The 20,397-nt window shown below is 35.4% G+C and overlaps 1 protein-coding gene across 1 annotated transcript in view; it reads left to right on the top strand.

The window, feature by feature from the left end:
* The first annotated feature begins 770 nt into the window (after positions 1-770).
* Positions 771-20,397, top strand: part of LOC126757472 (homeotic protein Sex combs reduced) — a 57,136-nt gene continuing 37,509 nt past the window's right edge. The window contains exons 1-2 of the mRNA XM_050471409.1: positions 771-2,346; positions 16,927-17,941. Of these exons, the coding sequence (XP_050327366.1) occupies positions 17,005-17,941 (937 nt within the window). The 5' untranslated portion in view covers positions 771-2,346; positions 16,927-17,004. The remainder of the gene's footprint in view (positions 2,347-16,926; positions 17,942-20,397) is intronic.

Below are 20,397 nucleotides of genomic sequence, written 5' to 3' on the forward strand. Positions count from 1 at the left end.
TTCGAAAATGAAGCAAACAAAATTGAGTATGAATTCACGTACAGAGCAGAGTATCTAAGATCGAGAACTAAAATACATATTTACGTGTGTATATATGTAGAAGAAGCCGTATAAATTGAGAAAGTCAACGCAGGCATTTGCTCTTTATTTTCGAAATCGACAATTTCTGGTTTCGCAGAATTTATTATTCGAATAAACGTACGTATGTATGTACATATAGACAAACACCACAAATAAAGGCATATCAATTCAATTGAGACAAGCGCTGGTTCACCACATATCGTACATGTACCCATGTACAAACATATTTACGTGGATATGCACAACCACACACTCACAGACTCGAGGCTTGGCTACTTTCTGTACCAATGCGAGTGAGCGCAATGGACGAGGCAGCTCGACCGAAGTAGCAAGAATTGCCGGTTGGCATTGGCAGCGCCGTTTCAATGTTGTTATCTTCGTCTTTTATTTTACTGCTATAGAGGGTCGGGCATTCGTCTACGTTGATTCGAATATTTCCATTTTTACTTGTTCTTAATTTTTTCGATATAAACTTTTTCTCAGTTTTTTATACTCTCCGACTGTTTATAAATAATGTAATGCATTTTATTCAATCCTACTCCCCGCTTCTGCTATAACGAGCGCTCTTTTTCTCATACTCACTTCAGTACTCAGTACCGGAGTCGCGTAGTCGCAGCTACAATTGGATATCAGCAGCTACTCGCGAGTAATACATACTTACACTGTGTGTACACACAGCCACACATACGGGTACGTATGTATGCGCTATTGGATTATGTGCGGCGCTGTTAGTATCGCAGAGCAGAGGAGTTTTTTATTGATGCCGAGATATTTGTGATTTGAATTATGTCCAAGTAGTCAAACAGAAACATTGGCGCTTTGAGCACGTATTCTCGGGTTAAACACTTCTAAGTTCAATCAAACTAACTAACCGATGCGATCCGAACAGATCCCATCAGATTACCGCCATCATCCATTAATTTAACTAGTTCGGTGTAAAATACTTGTGGATCGGTAGGCTGCCTGTGCGTAAGGTGCACCGACATCGTGTATTCCGATAATAAATGATGGATTATTAGCCGACTACTTTAGCCTTTAACTGATGGTGATTCAAATCGCATCGCCGTTGATGGCGACTCGTAAATCAAAGCAGCAACAGTTTCCGGGACTGCTTGCAAATTAACGAAGCTCCTACTTTTTATATAATTAAAAACAATTGATGATGAAATAAAATTGATCGTAAGATTCGAATTTGAATGTGTTTAAATTATTAAAGGATACGCGACTGGTTATGTCAAGAAATAAAAAATATATGTAATGTGGAGGTAAAACTAAAAAGTAAAACAAATATTATTATTGACGTTTTAATTCTGTGTTTTAAAAAATTAATAACTGTGAAAATATCAAGCTCCAAAAAGAAAAACGTTCACAAGCAAAAGTATTGCAGTATCCAATTGAAATTCGCAAAATTCGTCGATAAGCGATTACATGCATTTTTATTTAATTTTCGTGTGGAACTACCCCAAACTTATACAAAATACTATTTAATTCGAAAATTTATTACAAACAGAAAAACACAAATAATACAACAGAAACAGACATAATTTTAAAATTCAACAAAGTGAATAGTTGCCTACATTGTCACTATTTACTTAATTTATGTGATCGAGTACAACATCATGCTTCCCCAGACTAGCAGCAAATGATTACATCTATTTGCGCGGCAATAGCACAATGTCGTCACATTGACCGATCAACTGAACCCAAGTATCTAGTTCAATACGGAACAACACAATTGCTTAGAGTTCAGTTGCCACCGGCGGAAACTAACCAAACGCCACCATCTCACTACAAATCCAACTCGTTGCAACAAAAATATAGTAGCGCTTTATCTTCGGCCGACAACTAACCTAAAAGAAAAAAGTAACATCTGTGTGTGCCGACCAATAACAATTAGCCACCCGAATAACCGCTGCGGGCTTTGTGAAGTTAAAGTTGAAAATTCCAACCTGCAACAGCGGCGACGGCAGTTAGTGTGACAGTCTCGTTTGATTTATGGCTGCATGCGTCTTATTGGGTTATTATATTTATAAGTTGTTTATAGTTATGTTATAATCAATGCTATTTATAGTGAATGGTGTGCATAGTAAACATAGAATTGGTGCAAAAAATACTGCAACAATTTTACAGTCTAATATAGAATTCTTACAATTTTATGTACTTTGCACACAAGTAAACTAAAGCGGAAACAAAAGATAACATACAGTAAATAATAATTTTAAATGAAGAACGCTACATCCATATCTGCGCAGTAGTTTTGCTTAGGTGAGTACCATCGCAAATCGTATAAATAATTATATTTTCGGATTGAACACTGTCTTTAAACTTTCTCTGAATGTGCCGTAAAGAGTATATTTTTCTGTATTTAGTAATAATTTACGGATGGGGTATTTTTTATCTTATATGTATGGTAAGAGTGGATAGAGGGGACGAGGTTGATCATGCGATAGCAATAAGCAGACATTTTGGTAACATCGGTTTAGAGATCTCACATACATATGTTGTGAAATTCGTATAGGGGCAGATATTGGAATATTTTGTAATTTTGTATTAATTTAAGTTTAATATATACATTTATGTTGGTCTTATCCAGTGAGTATATTATGAGCGTCAAAGCTTTAAAACGATTTCGTTCCTATAACTTGGGGATTTCATCACCAAGTGACGCTGATAAAATATAAATAGTATATGGAACACAAGAGTATCGGAAGTGAATCAACAATTAATTATTATGATTATGACAGTGCTCCCTAAACAGCTTAAAAAAAAGTTTATTATAATAGTTCCACAACTATAAGCCGTGAAACCGACGGCTATTAACTGTTATAGGTAATGAGGTAAATAACGGATACCGCAAAATATGTTTAGTTCCAAATACGTTTTTAATACATTATATATGCCTAGTGTGTATTTTGAAAAAAAAAAAACAACTGAGTCGAAACAATGTTCAAATCAACAATAAACACGTTAAAGCTAACTTCGATTGCATCGAAGCTGTAATACTCTGAACAAATGAAAGTAGTTATGCATTCAAAAACTTGATTTTGATAGCCCAGTTTGTATGAAAGCTATACACTATAGTAGACCGATATCTTCTAACGAATGAGCAGCGTGGCAAGAAAGGAAGGTGAAATTTCAAATCGGTACCTCAAAAACTGACGGACTAGTTCACATAGAATAAACACACATTGACTCAGCTGTCATGCTGATCATTAATATATGTACATACATATATTATAGGGTCTCCGACGTTTCCTTCTGGATTTTACCAGCTCCGTTTCAATACCCTCTTCAAGGTATAGTGAACATTAAGAAAGCACACGAACACATTCACTTTTCTCTTCAGCTTATAAAACTTTCCAGCTTTGCTATTAGATAATATATGTATTTTGTAATTCGCAAATTCGATTTTTTTAGTACACTAGGAATTTTAAGTAAACGAATTTTCTTATTTACATTACTATTGTCATTTTAGATTATGTATTTTAAAGTAAGTAACTCCAAAAAGTCGCAAATATTGTCATCCGAAGGAATAATGATCGAGATGTTCACTTGATTTCTGATGTTTTTAAGTCCGTTGAATAGTTTAAAAATTACACATATTGGGTCTAAACTATTGTTAATTAACATTGATCATTGGTTTAGAATGATTTCACTGGGGTCAAACTCATTATGTTTAAAAGTACTAAAAATCGCCGTAACATTATTATACGTCTACTGTGCTCGAGAAGGCTCGCGTGTCACTTATCGAGGAAAAACTTTTCACTTCATTAAAATGAATGCATGTGTTTTCAAAATAATTAAGATCGAGAGAGCGAATGTTGGACAAAATAAATATATATTTGTATATGTATATATGCTAGAGCGTATAGGTACTTTACATATTAAAACAGCTCAAATAGGGCTAATAAATTTTATTCAATCATCTGCGCCATGCTAAGCAGACCTATAGTTTTATGAAGCGCTGTGTACTGAAATTTGGGTAGAATACAATACGATTACGATTCGATTTACCGAATGGAGGTAGTCCACCTCTGATGTATTGCATTTTTGGGAGACAGGGGAAGTCATGCTGATCACAGTTTGAACAATTTCTTAAGCGGGTACGCGACTAAAAAGTAGCATATGTAAGTATGCCGATGCATACCAACATAATTCAAATATATATAGATTTAAGCACTATACGGAGAAAGCGGATGTTAACGCGCTTACTTAAATAGCAAGATATTATGCAAGAACTTCTCTTGAGTATGAGTATGCAGAAGACTCTAATTTCATAATGTAAACCAAAAATGAAACGCACATGGTGTCCAAATAATATGTGCTGTTTCTAGTCCATAGCAACGTTGAGGGAATGAGTGAGTGAAAGTGAAAGTATTTATTTCTTTAATCCATATGTATTCACAATATGCATACATAAATAGATTGCGAAGCCAATTCTTTAAAAGAGGTAAAATTAGGTAAAAAGGCCCTTCTAGCTGTTCTTTACACACTGTGCACTTTGCAGATGTCCAGCGGGTGGTATGCAAATAAATGTTCAAAGAGATAAGCACTGCGGCACTCCAATCCATTTAGTCCAAACTATTGCACAATGTGGCTAAACAAATGTCATGCATGCTAGGTTAGGCCAATTACCAGCAGAGGCTCACACTAGAACTTAGCATTGTTCGCTGGTCAGAAAATGAATGGCGCCTTGCTGTTTGTGTCTCATCGATTGGCAAATTTCCTCGCTTAAAAAAATCTAGCTCTGTCTCTCTTATTATTTTCTCCTATTACCAGAAATTGTTTTATATTTTTTCTGCACCACACGAACCAGTAGTAAGTCGATTCAAATTTTCAAGCTAAAATTATAATCAGTACTGTGGTCTTTGGCGTACATCCGTTCTTCCCTTGAGCTAACTTTTACACAACAGACGCCCAGATACAAGCTTTCTTTTCTCAAAGTACCTTACCATTTCAATTCATATAGAAAGAAATCAAACTTATATTAAGGGTACGCAGCACATAATAAAACTTCGCATTTCAAAGGACATTTCACATTAGTCCTTTTTTGGTTATAAATCAGAAATGAAAACGGCATCAGAAATCACGCAAGCTCTTAAGAGACTAATATTTATTGTCCTTGTTTTTTCTATTTCAACGAAAATGACAAACTTTCATAACGAATGCGGTGCTGCAACTTATTCGGAAAGAATTTTAAGAGCCAAATATTGTACAATAAGTGACTGCGTACATTTGTTTACATTAACGACAACGCTCATCAGAAGCCTGCACGCTATCCAAACGCAAATTATGTAAGGAAACAACTGCAAACGGCTCAACGAAGTTAGCAGGAAATCAAAATGTGCGAAGTTCATTTCAAAACAAGAAACGATTTTGATCGGCCAGTTGTATGTCAGCTATGCATATCCTATAGTGGTGCGATGTGACCAATTTATTCGGAAATTGTACCATTGCTTTGAACAATAATCCATGCTAAATTTTGTGAAAATATATTTTGTTAAATAAATAAGTTTTCCGTACAAGTAATTGTTTCCGACAAAAGCGGTTCTCCCAAATAAGCAGCTGTTCGAGGAGACAAGGACGTGTGCAAGATTTTATATCGATGTCTCAGAAACTGAGCGACTAATTCACGTATATACTGATAGACGGATAAACGGCCATGGTCAAATTAATGTAACTACACACATAATAAAGGGTGCTATAAACTTCGTGGCAAACTTACCCATTTCAGAGTATAAAAATTAGAAAAAAATATTAATGAAAATAAACTTTATGAATAAGAAAGCTTACAAACAGATATGTGCAAACGTAATTAAAACACATAGCAAATATTACAAAAACATTATAAACGCGTTTAACACAATATTTAAAACAGAAACTGTTTTTGATTATTCAACTTCAACACCATAAAACAACATACTTAAAAAGTATTCTGAATTTGGCGCAATCATTTAGTTGTCTGTCTCAAGAATCCCACAGTTAATTATAAACCCATAAATATTGCATAACAACAGAATTGTTGAGTTCAATTCAATATGGTATGAAATGGAAAACAAAACAACAAAAACAAAAAGGGCGACAATAACCACAACAAAGAAAAACATTATCACCCACTTCGGCCTATCCAGAGTGAAACCTCCATCTACCGCACATAAAGGATAACAATGGCCACCACGCAGTGCTACTTCGCCTTGAGGAGACCCATTTCGGTTGTTCGAAACCGCACAATTACCATAAAATAAGCCATCCACCAATAATAATGACGCAAAAATTGAAAAATCATTAATGTCTGAAAATTATGAGTACGCACAATGGAAACAACGACAACCGGACAAAACCCAACATCCAGTCATAATGTATTTAAGAGGATACCAACAACAAAAACTAAGCATTCATGAGGCAAACCGAAAAATGCATGAAAAAATATTTATGACTGTTTTTACGAGGTGCTTACAAATTTTTATGGATTTTTAATGGGCTGCGAACAAACACAGTAACAAGTATTCGACATGAGCTCACACCACACTATTTGATGCCTGCCTGGTGTGGCCAGCACAAAGTGTGTGAGCGGTGCGGTGAATGCGCGTGCGCAACTGCCTTGAAATTCATATTTTCATTTATGAACTGTTTGTAAATACACATCTACTCGTATATGTATGTACATGTAATGTGGTGTTGGTGTATACTTATGATCTTACTGTATGAAGACTCATTTTGTATGCGATTGCTAGTGAGCGAAACACCGCCCATGTTGACAAATATGCAATAACCTTTTTTTACTTTGTAAAATGTTATGATTTATGGAATTCATAAAAACAAAGTTAAGTGTATGTTTATCGATAATTAAGATAATACAAATTAAATATATGTATATTTGGGTTGCTTAGCAGGTTCTACTAACACTAGTGTATAAGTACATTAAATATGCACTTCAAAGAGTAGTTCTGATATATACAGACGGAGTACAGACGGATATCACTAAATCGACTCGTCATGCTCATCATTTATACACAGATGTATGTATGTACATACAAATGTTTTCATAGTGTCTCCGTCGCTTTCCTTCTGGGTGTTACAGACTTCGTGACTAATTCATATACCCTGTTCAGAGTATAACATAGTATAGTCTCGAGAACTCTGAACTCTTTCGCTTAATTTGTAATTGCAGAATTTGTAGATCATATTATTTAAAGGGTTTAATACATACAATAATACATTTTAAGCCTCCCAGATGTAAAATCTGAGATAAACATTAAATGCGCTGCGACTTTATTGAAAAATATTTAGTCTTGCGTTCTACTAGCACTACTATCTAAGTGCTTTAAAAATGTTAGTATGCGTTTTAGAAATGCTAAGTTGGCATTTTTGACATTTTGATGATACCCAAGCGAGGATTTTGGAAGGATTTTACACTAATTCTGTGCGCATAAATATAATTGAAATGTATACAGTGGTAATAGTAAGTCCACCGTAAGTGAAAAAAATATATATTTACAATTGATTCAATCCAATGAGATTACGAAGGTACTAATGGGAAAAATATAGGAAAAGTATTTTAACAATATGTTTGGAAAATATTGTACCAATTTTATATACTTGTGCCCAAAATATAAGGTGACATTGTATTTGTTTTGAAAATTCATTATTTATTCTTCCAAATCAATTTCATCCCTTTCAAAGTAATCCCCTCCCGATACAATGCACTTATGCCAACGGATTTTCCAATCTTCGAAACACTGGTTGTAGTACTTTTCCGGGATGGCCTTCAGTTCCGTCTTCGGTGCGGCTGAATCTCCTCTATCGTATAAAACCGGTGTCCCCGGAGCGGTCACGGCGCCAGATCAGGTGAATACGTTGGTTGCGGAACGATATGGGTTGAGTTTTTGGCGAAATGATAACGAATTACGAGGGCAGTATGGGATGGTGCATGATCGTGGTGTAAAAGCCAAGAATTGTCTTTCCACAATTCCGGACTTTTTAGGCGGATAGCGTTACGCAAACGACGCATAACGTTCAAATAATATTCCTTGTTGACTGTTTGACCGGTTGGAAGGAATTCATAATGCACAACACCACGATAATCAAAGAAAACAGTCAACATGACCTTGATTTATGAGCGACTTTGGCGCAATTTTTTTGGTCTCGGCTCTCTTTTGGCACGATATTCGCTCGATTGATCGGTTTTTTCGAGGTCGTAAGCATAGATCCAAGTCTCATCGCCAGTTATAATGCATTTCATGACACCCTGGTAGTCGGAAAGCATCGTTTTACACACTTCAACGCGACGCCTTTTTTCCAAAAAATTCAATGTTTTCGGTAGCAGTCGAGATTTGACGCGCTTGAGGCCCAAAACATCCTTCAAAATGGTATTGGCTGAGCCTTTCGATATGCCAACTTCATTAGCAAGGTCTCTAATTGTTAATTGACGTTTTTTTAACACCAAATCATTGATTTGTTGAACGTGAGCTTCGTCGGTTGAGGTTGATGGTCGCCCTGGACGCTCTTCGTCTTCGACACGTTCACGGCCGGCTTGGAACTCACTATACCACTTGTAAACATTTTTTTTAGACATAGCCTCATCACCAAAGGCTTTCTGCACCTTATTTTTTGGGCAAGTATGTATATACATAGGTACATATATGTTTTTAGGTGCGTGGTCAGACTTCCACTCTACCTACTTTTGTTGTAAAAATATGTTCCTGCTTAGCATTGGCCGGGCATTCAAACACTATATCTTTAGTATACACAGTATGTGACAAAACTAAAGCATCCTCTACTTTGGTTTCTTTTGACTAAGATCTTTAAAAAAAATAATAGCAAATAAAAGTAAAATTGGACGTTTTCCAATTAGTTGCGTTAATTATTATTAAAATAAAGCTCTTTTTTAGTTTTCTAAATTATAAAGGTTTAAACAACAAAAGCATTTATAGTTTAAAAATTAACTCGACAAAACTAAAGCATCAATTCACTACATCATGTGGTACGCCGTTTCAAGACACTTGTACGGGTTCAAAAGGCTGATTTTCATTTTTATAGTTTTCCTTATTTATTTTGGAATTAACGATCTTCCATAAGCTATCGAGTAATCAAGTTTTACAATACCAATAGATCATTGTCCTGCTGAAATCTCCAGTTAAGTGGAATTTTCTCTTTAGCATACGGTAGCACCGTATTTTTTTAAATGTCGGTGTAAACAAACTGGTCCATTATTCCATTTATTTTATGGATAGGTCCAGTCCAGTGCTCATAGAAGGGGTCCCACAATATAACTTGACCACCTGAATGCTCCAATCGAGATGAGCTGTCGCAAATATGAGTCTGACCTTCCTAAAACAAAAGCCTTTCTAGCTGGACGAGGACAAAACAACCAGGCCTCAACAGCTCGCCTTCTAATTGTTCTTCCATTAACTGTTAACAAAAGTAGGATCTATTTGGATAACCTTTTTGATTAATAAATCGCCTCTCCATGTAGATTTCGCTGTCTTCCTCAGTTGTCCCGAGTAAGTTCACTGCCAGTTTGCTGCAATTTATTTATTAATCGCGACACACTGATAATTTCTACTATTTTTATGTCGAGATAAACTGTTTTCCAAGCACTTATTATTTTATTTTTAAAATCGGATGAATAAGTATTTTTGATTATAAACTCTAAATCGCAACTGAACAGTGATGCCGTCAACAATGTTTTAAAAAAACTCTCAATAATGTTTGAAATGGTTTATTGTCAACGTCTTCAACGAATAACGTACAGTAGCGTGATAATGTTTTTCTTAATAAAGGCTTTAGTTTTGTCCACTCAAATTTATACTTTTGAGCAGATTTCTTGTGTAAAATTTTATATCTCGAAAGAATATATAACTAAATTTTCAAAAAAAAATTCACTACCACACATATGTATATATCTAATCCTAATGATTTGTAGTCAAAAATTATGTAATAACAGTTATTTTCTGTTCCTAAACTAATTTATTCTTTCATTGGACTTTCTAAAGATATGCAAGTAAGTATGTATATATGTATATTTTTTCTTTGACACAAGATCATACTTCAAAAAATTTACATACTTTCACAACTAATGAACTTAGCACAAATAAGGTCGAGTATATGCCAACAATATCCACCATTGTTATGAAAAAAACCGCCAAATAAGAATTACAGAACTGTCACATTATGTGAACCTTCTTCAAGTGTCGATTTTTACTGATTTATGGCATTACCTAAACCGATTTTAGTTACTGAAATGAAAACAATGTTATCAAAGAGGATTCGCCCTTACCTGTTTTATTTCAAATTCGTTCTGCGGTTTAATTATTATCACTTTGCACAAAGGTCTTTTAATCGAAAATATTTACTCACATAAAAGAAGAAGGGTCGACCCTATATCGAAATGCAATTATGAAGAAAACAAGTAAAAATGTCATATGGGCGTAAAAAACCTTAACAACAGTATAGATATGTATTTGTTTAATATATATATATTTAGCTGTATATATATGTATATACATGTATACGGAAAAGTCTATTCATGAACATATAATTGTCTATTTAAATACACATGCCTATTCACCTTCGAATAAACACTCGCATTCATATTTAATTCACTACTTTTAGCCGTCATACTTACATACACACATGCACGCGTATCTGTGTATACTTCAAGTGCGAACTGCAAATGTGAGGAAGGAAACGAATAAATGCCCAACTGTCGCAGAAACGAATTGAAATAATTTATTACTTTCTCATAAGACAATCAAGCGCGCAGACGAAAGCCGACTTTGAGTCAGACGGTGTTAGTTGCACAAACAAACAGCCATAGATCCGAGAAGGCAGCTAGTAACTATTGCGTCTGCGCGCACTTTTATTTGTTTGTATCTATTCGTACTATATATGTATGTATGTGCCTATATGTGTAGATTCTTATGTGACTATAAGTACATAAATATTTATGCTAGTGTTTTAGCGCCAATTTAATGAAACTCTCGAGCGCTTTGCGGCGCTCAAAAATTTCTTTCTAGTTCATTTTCATTTGCATTCAAAATATTTATTATTCATGGATTTAATTAACACCAATTGAACTGCTTGTCGCACGAACTATTACTCTTTAACAGAACGAAAGCAATTCCTGACGATCCAAAATAAAATTTATGGGCATTTGTGGGGACGTCGCTTATGACAAAATACAAAGGGAATTCACATTGTGTTATATTCTTCTTCTTCTCTTAAATTTTCAATATGACACATTTGATAATATTGAGAACCTAAAATTCAAAATAAACGAAATTTTAAGTTTTAACAAAATCTATTGTATTTACATATGGAGCATGATGTAGTCAGAAATCTCTAAATTTTACTTCAGATCGATTGTTTTTTGCATCTTATTTTACTAAATTAAATAATAAATTTCACGCCCAACACAACGAAGCCACCATTTTATACGCAGAGTACATTCAAAACTCTGAACAACAAATGAAACAAATAACATAGCTCTACCGAATTGAATCAGCCGGAGTTTAACGAAAAGCAGCGATACTGATACTGATTATTATATGAACTTATTAATAAGATCTAGAAATTTTTCTTCTAATAGATGGCTTTAGTAATCTGAATTTGTGTTGTATACCTATAAAAATGATCGGCCGTTGGAAAGATAAATTTTCGTACTAAAAAAACTTCTCAGGCAGCTTCGAAATTGCTTAAGTCAGTATTGTGAAAATTGGTTGACGCTCAGGAAGGATTTTCTATGCGTTTTGTGAGTTTTCCAGGAAATCATGTGCTATGAGGTGCTCCCCTATGGTCAGGGTTAATTTTGACCTGTACTGTCAACAATTCGACCGTCTAAGGGAAGCAATCGCTTAAAAGCGACCGACTTTGGTCATCTATCAGAACAGCACAGGCCACACACATTGATATATCGGTTAGGATAATCATATGCATCCATCTGGGCGTTGCACCTAGAGATTACTACCTGTTCCTGTCTTTCACAAAGGGTTTTTTCACCTGTCCGAATATTTTGCCAAAAGGGACGAGGATTTCTCGAGAGTATCACTATGAAATTACCTTTAATATGGTAACAAATTATCGGTGATCATGTTCAATTAAACATACATATGTATATGTATATGTGCAAGTATACATTAAATCAAAAGTAGATGCAACAAAATAAAACACAGAAATTCACTCCAATTACACTAAATATATTATATCTGTTATAAATTGATATGTTTTCATTAAAAAAAGATAATGACGATAATTTTCAAAACGATCACGAATTTCCACTCGAATCGATCTTTACTTGACATAGTCAGTTGTATATTTGTTATGAAACAACAATATCTGAGAGCCAGAAGATTATTTACATTTTTAGTAAAGAATAAATCATTATGATTACAAAATTTTAATTAAATTATTGATTTCAGATTCAGAATGTTTAATGTATGCAAACTCTGATTCTTATGTATGGAAATTCTAATTACTGAAGGTTCTAATTTGTGAGCATCGACTGTAATTACATCCTTTGGACTGTTGTATTTTCGCGAGCCCGCGACATTATTTTGCCATCATCTAGTTCAAGCCATACCGACTTCCTGACTGTTTTTATCATTAGCGACTTCTGCGTCGGCGTGATTTCCACCTTTGTTTATGGTAGTCTCCAAAACTAATTTTTCCTTCTTACATTAATACGCCGTGACATTCCTCCAACTGAATAGAATTTTAAATATACCTGTGATCAAATTGAAAGGTGAATTTTTCGAATAGTTAAGTTGTTTTGTGTAAGTTGGTAGTACTGTTAGTGATATCTATGCTAAATTTTCCGTCAAAATATTCATTAGTATTTGAGATACGCGTCGTTTTGTGATTCCCTTGAACTCTTCGATTTTTACTATGTCTGAATTTGCTGTACAAAGGAGTGCGATAATACACCATCTCATAATGCATTGGTTATATGTGATCACTTCGCCAAATTTTCAACTAATGTCGTGCCGCAACCACCGCATTCGCCTGATTTACGTTCATGTAACTTCTGGCTATTCAGCAAATTCACATAACCACTCCGAGGACACCGTTTTGACTCAATCGAGGATATAAAAGCTGAATCGAAGAAGTCTCTGATGGCCATCACGACGGAGGATTTTTCCAAGTGCTATGATGACTGGAAAATTCATTGTATGTATATTTATATTTAGGCTTATTAGTTTGGAAATTCAATTTTACTCCATCAGCGATGGCGTAATGGCAACTTAGCAAATGTTAGTTAGACAAAAACATTTACGACTACTACTATGTATTGATAAATGTAGCCATTTCAGCTGTGTTGGGTAATAAAATCCAATACATATGTATGTTTGTATGTTTCCTACATTCGCATTTATACAGCTCTTGCTCACTGATGGGCATTCGCACTGACCCAACAAAGCCAAGAAATGTTTTGCCTTTTTGGCAAATTAATCGATAAGACCAACCTCGCGAACCAGTTTTCGTTTCTGCATTTCTTCTATTCGACCAAATTGTTTCCACCGGTAGCGATTGCCGTAGTCACTATGGAGTTTCTTCTTATTACATCACTTGCCGTTGTTTTGAATGCACTTGGAAGCAAACTATTCAGCGTTGCCTCACTTAACCTACATATATGTGGATTCCCCATCTTTGCTTTTCAAAGTTAAGGTAAGAACAGGTGTTCTTGAGTACCCAGATAAAAATAAAATTCATTTTCGCTTACAACTCATAAATAAAATTGTAAATTAAAAACTCCATGTTATAGAAAATTCTTCATGTGACCTTAAAAATATTACAGATTTTAAAACTTTCGGAATTTATACATATAGAACATGTTTTCGCAACTCAACGTATATAAAACAAGTAAAGAAAGGCTAAGTTCGGGTGCAACCGAACATTTGATACTCTTGCAAGTTGCAAGAATCAAAGCCAGGAAAATACCAATCATATAGAGTGAAATCAGCTGGATGTTCGAAAATCCTTATATTAGTTATATAGGGGCTAGGCTAAGTTTTCGCTCAATTTGATTTATTTTAGACGCAAAGATACACTGTCTTATATTAAGTATATCCCCCAAGGAAGTATTGGTCCGATTGAACCCATTTTTGACATACAGACACACCATTCTAAGAGAAGGATTGTCCCTTAATTTCATTTATTTTTGATTTGTCAATGTGTTATCATTGACCGGCATTTTTCATCAAAAGTCAACTATAGATACCGGGGTCCTAGGGGCTTGAACAGTTTTTATTGGATTAAAACAATTTTTTGTCATAAAGTGGCACACACTAAAGATATTATTCGTGCAATGTTTTATCCCGTTATATTAATTATTTCTTGATTTGTGTACTGCAAACTGAACGAATCAAGTGGAATTTAAAATATTGCTATATGGGAAGTAGGCGTGGTTTTTGTCTGATTTTGTCCATTTTCACAATATGATATAAAAATGTAAGAGGAATGCCACGTATTAAATTTTGTCCAAATCGTTTGTCTTGGGATATGGTATTTCACCAAAAAGTGGGCGGTGTCACGCCCATCGTCCAATTCTCACACCAGCTCTCTCATACCATAGCGTTGGTAAAATTTTATGTTTCTGGCGTATTTAGTTATTGATTTATCGCCCTTTAAGTAGTTTTTGACAGTACCACTACCATTTAAAAAAAAAAATTCCCAGAGATACTGCTTGCTACTGCGATCCTCTGTACCAAATTACAGTTTTATCAGGCATGTGCTGCAATTCGTTTTCGCATGAAATTGTTATAGACACCATGTGCTGAATTTCACTGTTCCGTTTTCGTTTTCGAACATCAATTGTATCATATTTAACATGTGCCAGAAATCGAAATCGTCATATTTTTTCCGTTTCGAAATCAGTCGGCCGAGATCACACGCAAAATATGTTTGATTGTGAAAAAGTTGGAAAAATATAAGTATGTAAAACGTTTTCATTCGGTATAAATGAAAACTCTGATTCCTCGGATGAAGAAAATATTGTGCCGAGTACGTCAGAAAGTACGTCAATATCCCGAAAACGTCCTCGGCAAGACTCGATTCAAGATTGCACAAGGCAACATATCGTAAAGGAGGACATTGGAGCATCTCTTCAAAAGTTTCATAGAAACTTCAACAATTTTAAAAGAAGCGAATGAAAATTCGGGAAAGTCTATAAATAATTTATTTACCCTTATTGCCAATCAAAACAGATTGGCAACGGAGCACAATGAAAGTGTTCGAATGCATCATGCAACTTTAGAAACACTGACTCTGGAATATCTAAATGCGTCGTCCAACTTTCTCACTATTTTTCCAATCATTTCGGTATATTAAATACGCAGAAATAATAAAAACACTCATATTCACAAAAATATTTCACACAAAATTGTTATTGAATGTCAATTGTTTGACTATCAACTCTTTCGAATTTAAGTTCGAACCAGAACAAAATCGAATGAGTTTCTTCACACCTCAAATCAATTCGTGCGATTTGCAATTTCGATATCAAACAGAAATCGCACGACAGCACATGCCTGTATATCCTAATTTAGTTATGGCAATTTATATGTTTTCGGTTAATGGCGATTTGAGGACGTAACAGTGGTCCGATTACACCCATCTACGAGCTCGAATATTTTTTTGTACCATTGAATCTGCATACCAAGTTTCTTCAAGATACATATATCAATTTTTACTCGAGTAACAGCTTGCACGGACGGACAGACGGACAGTCAACCAGATTTCAACTTTTCTCGTCATCCTGATCATTTGTATATATAACCCTGTATCTATATCGCTATAAACTATAATACACCGTAGCAACTGGTTTCCAGAATATAAAAACTGTGATTATAAATTCGGCACAATTTTCTTTAAACATTTTACAAAAAGCTTGTGTGTGTGTGTTATCAGAAATGATTTGAACATACTCATAAACAGGTATAGGAATTGGTTTTGTATGAAAAAAAGGTGTCCGGTTATAAGGGCTGTCCGTATTTGGGAATTTCACTGTATTCGCATATTATTATACGTACGTTTCTGGCATAAGTAGATATACTAGTATACTAAGTATGGAAGTTAACACAGCTCAGTAACGAAAGAATCTTTTCGTTGAGCAACAAAAGCCTGGTGTTGCCAGTGGCATAAATTGCCCACTGACTCTAAATTATAGGTTCTCTTTCAATAACGGAGCATTGCCTTTGTAACAAAAATGAGGGAAAGAATAAAGGCAAAAACATATGATAGAGCAAGACTTACCCCTTCGACTAAACCCCTTTAGAAGCCCTCACGATATTTGTTGCTTCTTAAGTGTAAAATAAGTATTTTAACGGTTGGGTTTTGTTTCTTCATTGTATCTTTTGGTAGTATGAGTTAGAGTTGGTGCGGCTTTATATTCCCTTTTCCACCGAAACAGGTTGTGAGCACGAGCATAAAGTGTTAACATTTTTTTATATACATACTTCCTTGTTCTCAACAAATTCACTTGAAAAAACGTACTTTCTTGTTTAAGTCTACTCTCTGTTTTTCTTTTTTTAAACGCCATTTCGTTTGCCCGTTTCTTATTATTACTACCAGTCAACGAATAGTGCGGCTAAGAGTTTTCAATAAGCTTTCAACCGTTCGGGTGCTTAGATTTGAACACAAAAATTGTACACATCTTAAATTCTAGGGAGAAAAATTAAGTTCATTACTTGAAGGTATTGACCCCGTACAATGCTTGTATATATTCGTTTGAACAATACTCTAACTACTATAGCGTTATTAATAATAGAATTCAATTTAGACCAAGAACAAATAAATTAAGAAACGAAACTGAGCAAGACTTAAAATAATTTTATTTTTTATTCACAGAGATTGAAAAGGCTATAAACAGGAGTTGGCAGCATCGAAGATTTTGTGATTAACTCCCCTTCTAAATAAACCGACAACATGGATCCCGACTGTTTTGCAATGTCTTCATATCAGTTCGTGAATTCTCTCGCTTCTTGCTATCCACAACAAATAAATCCTCAGCAAAATCACACGGGCAATCCCACCGGCGGAGCAAATGTCACAAACAGCAATGGCGGCCCTGGCGCAAGCGGCGGTGGCAGTGGTTCCGGGGGGCAGAGCAATTCTAGCGCTGGTACACCTGGCGGCAACGATTACTTTCCAACTGCTGCTGCATATTCACCAAATTTGTACCCGAATACACCGCAGTCCCATTATGCCAATCAGGCAGCATACAGTTTAGGTGGGACAGGTGGAGGTGGCCAACAAAATCCCGACATGGTGGACTACACTCAATTGCAGCCGCAACGGCTGCTTCTACAACAGCAGCAACAACATGTACATGTGACGGCGCAACATGCCGCCCAACAGCAGCAATCACATCCGCAACAACAACAGCACCCCCAACAACAACCAGCACAACAACAAACCAATCTTAATTGCAAATACGCCAATGATCCCTCAACGCCCACCGGCAACAATAACAACACTAATACCAGCAATAATAACACAAACACTCAATCTTTAGCCAGTCCGCAAGATCTGTCGACGCGAGAGATTTCGCCGAAACTATCACCAACGTCGGTGGTGGAGAGTGTGGCAAGATCGCTAAATAAAAGTGTTTTAAGCGGGAATCTGGCAGTGGCAGCAGCAGCGGCCAACATAACAAACACTCATGGCGGTGTTGGTGGAGGCGGTGGGGCTGGCGTGAATGTCAACGTCAACGTAAATGTGCCAATGCACAGTCCTGGAGGTGGTGACAGCGACTCGGAAAGCGATAGCGGCAATGAGGCTGGTAGTAGTCAAAATAGTGGCAACTGCAAGAAAAACCCACCTCAGATCTATCCGTGGATGAAAAGGGTACATTTAGGACAAAGTAAGTTTACGACCACTTTTATATTATTTGATTAAAATTCTTCATTTGTTTGAATTAACATCTCCCCCTTCAAGATAGCTTGTGGCATTATAAGGAAGTAATCAAAACTATTTGTGTTTTGTTTATATCAAAAAGTTCATATAGACAAATTATATTGTTGAAATTTGGCGTACGATCTCACACCAGCTTGTCTGCGTTGCTCAGATTCAATAAATCATGCAAACATTGGTGTAAAGGAAATATTTTTTATAGTTTGATTTTAAGTACTTCAATAACAAAACTGTGTAGTACTTCAACATCAATGCCTCGAACCCTCAACTTTCAACGCAGCGTTATGTCAAAACAAATAAACAATCTTTTCATGGCACTTTCACCTTCTCGTGCGCCTATCACCACCACCCACCACTCTGCGAAGAAGTGTCAGCAGCATATTCCATACACTGATTGTATATAGTGCACTTACGCGCACTCACTGCATATTATCCCCCCGTACACGCTCTCCACGCTTACTCTTTCAAACACATGCTGCTCCCAATTATCATGGATATGGAAAATTGAATTTCTACATACTTATGTACATGTGTAAATACAAAAATAAGAATTTTAGTTTTCAAAAGAACTGGTACATCGTAGTGAAAAGAATATCATACATTTTCTTCATTTCAGAATTTATTTAGTGAGGGCTTTACATTTTTAAGATTGTTAAGATAAGGCGCAGATAAGCCCACTTGTTAATTCTAAACTATTAATAAAAAAATGTGGATTTCTCTTTCTCGAATTTCTCTCGCTGCCCACTAGCTGATCAAGATCTATGGATCATTTTCATATCGGCGAGGTCACACCTAACAAACGCCCCATATGATGTAAATTGAGAATATTAGTTTCAAGTCTTCAAATCACTTGATATTTTACTTTACTAGTGTCAGACGACACATTTTAATACTATGTTCGGACCGACATTGAAAACATTTTGAAAACACATTTGTATGTTGTGGAATCTAAGTCGTTCGGACCGACAGTGTGTGTTTTCGATGAGTTATCACTGACAACTATCAATAGCGGCATTCTCTTGCTCTTGCAAGATTGCACGATGACATAAAATGCAAAAATCCTATACCGAAATATGCAAGGCCAAGAGAGCACCCATTGCAGAATCTAGTGATATATGACGGCTCGAAAATAAACGTGGGTTTTGGTCTGACATATTTATAGCGTGTGTTTGTTGTTGTGCCGTTGCACCAACAGGAAAATTCTGCCATTTCTGCACCGTGCAAGGTTTTGCAAGAGCAAGAGAATCCCCCTAATATGAGAATATCAACCAACAGCTGTTTTTGTATATCCCTTTCAGTGGATTTGTTGAATATATTCGACATTGGATGAGCGCGCTTTTTCATGTCAAAAAAGTAACTGTAAACGTGCTCATAAGTTCTTGTTGTTAAATTAGTTAGTCAGGCAGAGAGCATTTTAATGAACATAAGCTACATTCAGTTTTCTAAATTTTAGTTACTTAGTTAATTTGATCTTTTTGCTGGGTTATCAACAAGATTGTCCGATCGGCTATATTTCAACATAAATTTAGGTATTTAGAATTTATCAGAAGCGTTCGACAAAATTATATGTTAATCAATAGTGTTCAAATAATCGTTCTTATAAAAAAAAAAACAAAGAAAAAGTAATTAGCGTATACCTATAATTCCAAATATGTATATTGTTGTCGAATATAATTGACATTGACCCGCAAAGTAAGTTTTGTTTTCCAATTAGAAAAAAAAAATGTATATAAAAGTTTGGTTATTTACAATAAATTTTCAGAAAATATGACATATAAAGCTTTAAATGATGATGAGATATTTGAAATTCTTGCAAATTGTTCTGATATTGAAGATGGAAATGAGTGCCAGTGTGAAGATATGGTGGAATATGATGTCGAAAAGGTGGATGGAAATACTTTTGAAGTGATAGAACGGGAAATTATTCCAGATTGCGGTGAAGCCTTAGATGAAGTGTTACATTTGGAATTGCCGCTTATCACTGAGGCCGAAATATCTAGAATGGGTATATCAGTTGATAATGAGCAGCCAAGGTCAAGCATACAAACTTCATTGACCTTCACAGCAAAGAAGGCTATTTCTTGGAGAAAAAATCTAATAGAACATTCTTCGACAGCAATTCAGTTTGAACGTACACAAGATGCTGCAGATATTGAAATTGGTACACCATATTCATATTTTAAAAAATACCTTACTGATGATTTCTTCATTGGAACTGCGTATCATACCAATTTATATGCTCAACAGAAAGGTCAATTAAATTTCACGGAGTGCTCAGTCAATGAAGTTCGAATTGTTTTTGCACATCATATAATGATGGGGGTTTTAAAATTTCCGAGAGTTGAAATGTTTTACGATCCTTCGCTTGGAATATCATTTTTCAGAGAGAATATGACCAGAAAACGT

Source organism: Bactrocera neohumeralis, chromosome 2 (assembly GCF_024586455.1).
Source record: "Bactrocera neohumeralis isolate Rockhampton chromosome 2, APGP_CSIRO_Bneo_wtdbg2-racon-allhic-juicebox.fasta_v2, whole genome shotgun sequence".
Lineage (NCBI taxonomy): Eukaryota > Metazoa > Arthropoda > Insecta > Diptera > Tephritidae > Bactrocera > Bactrocera neohumeralis.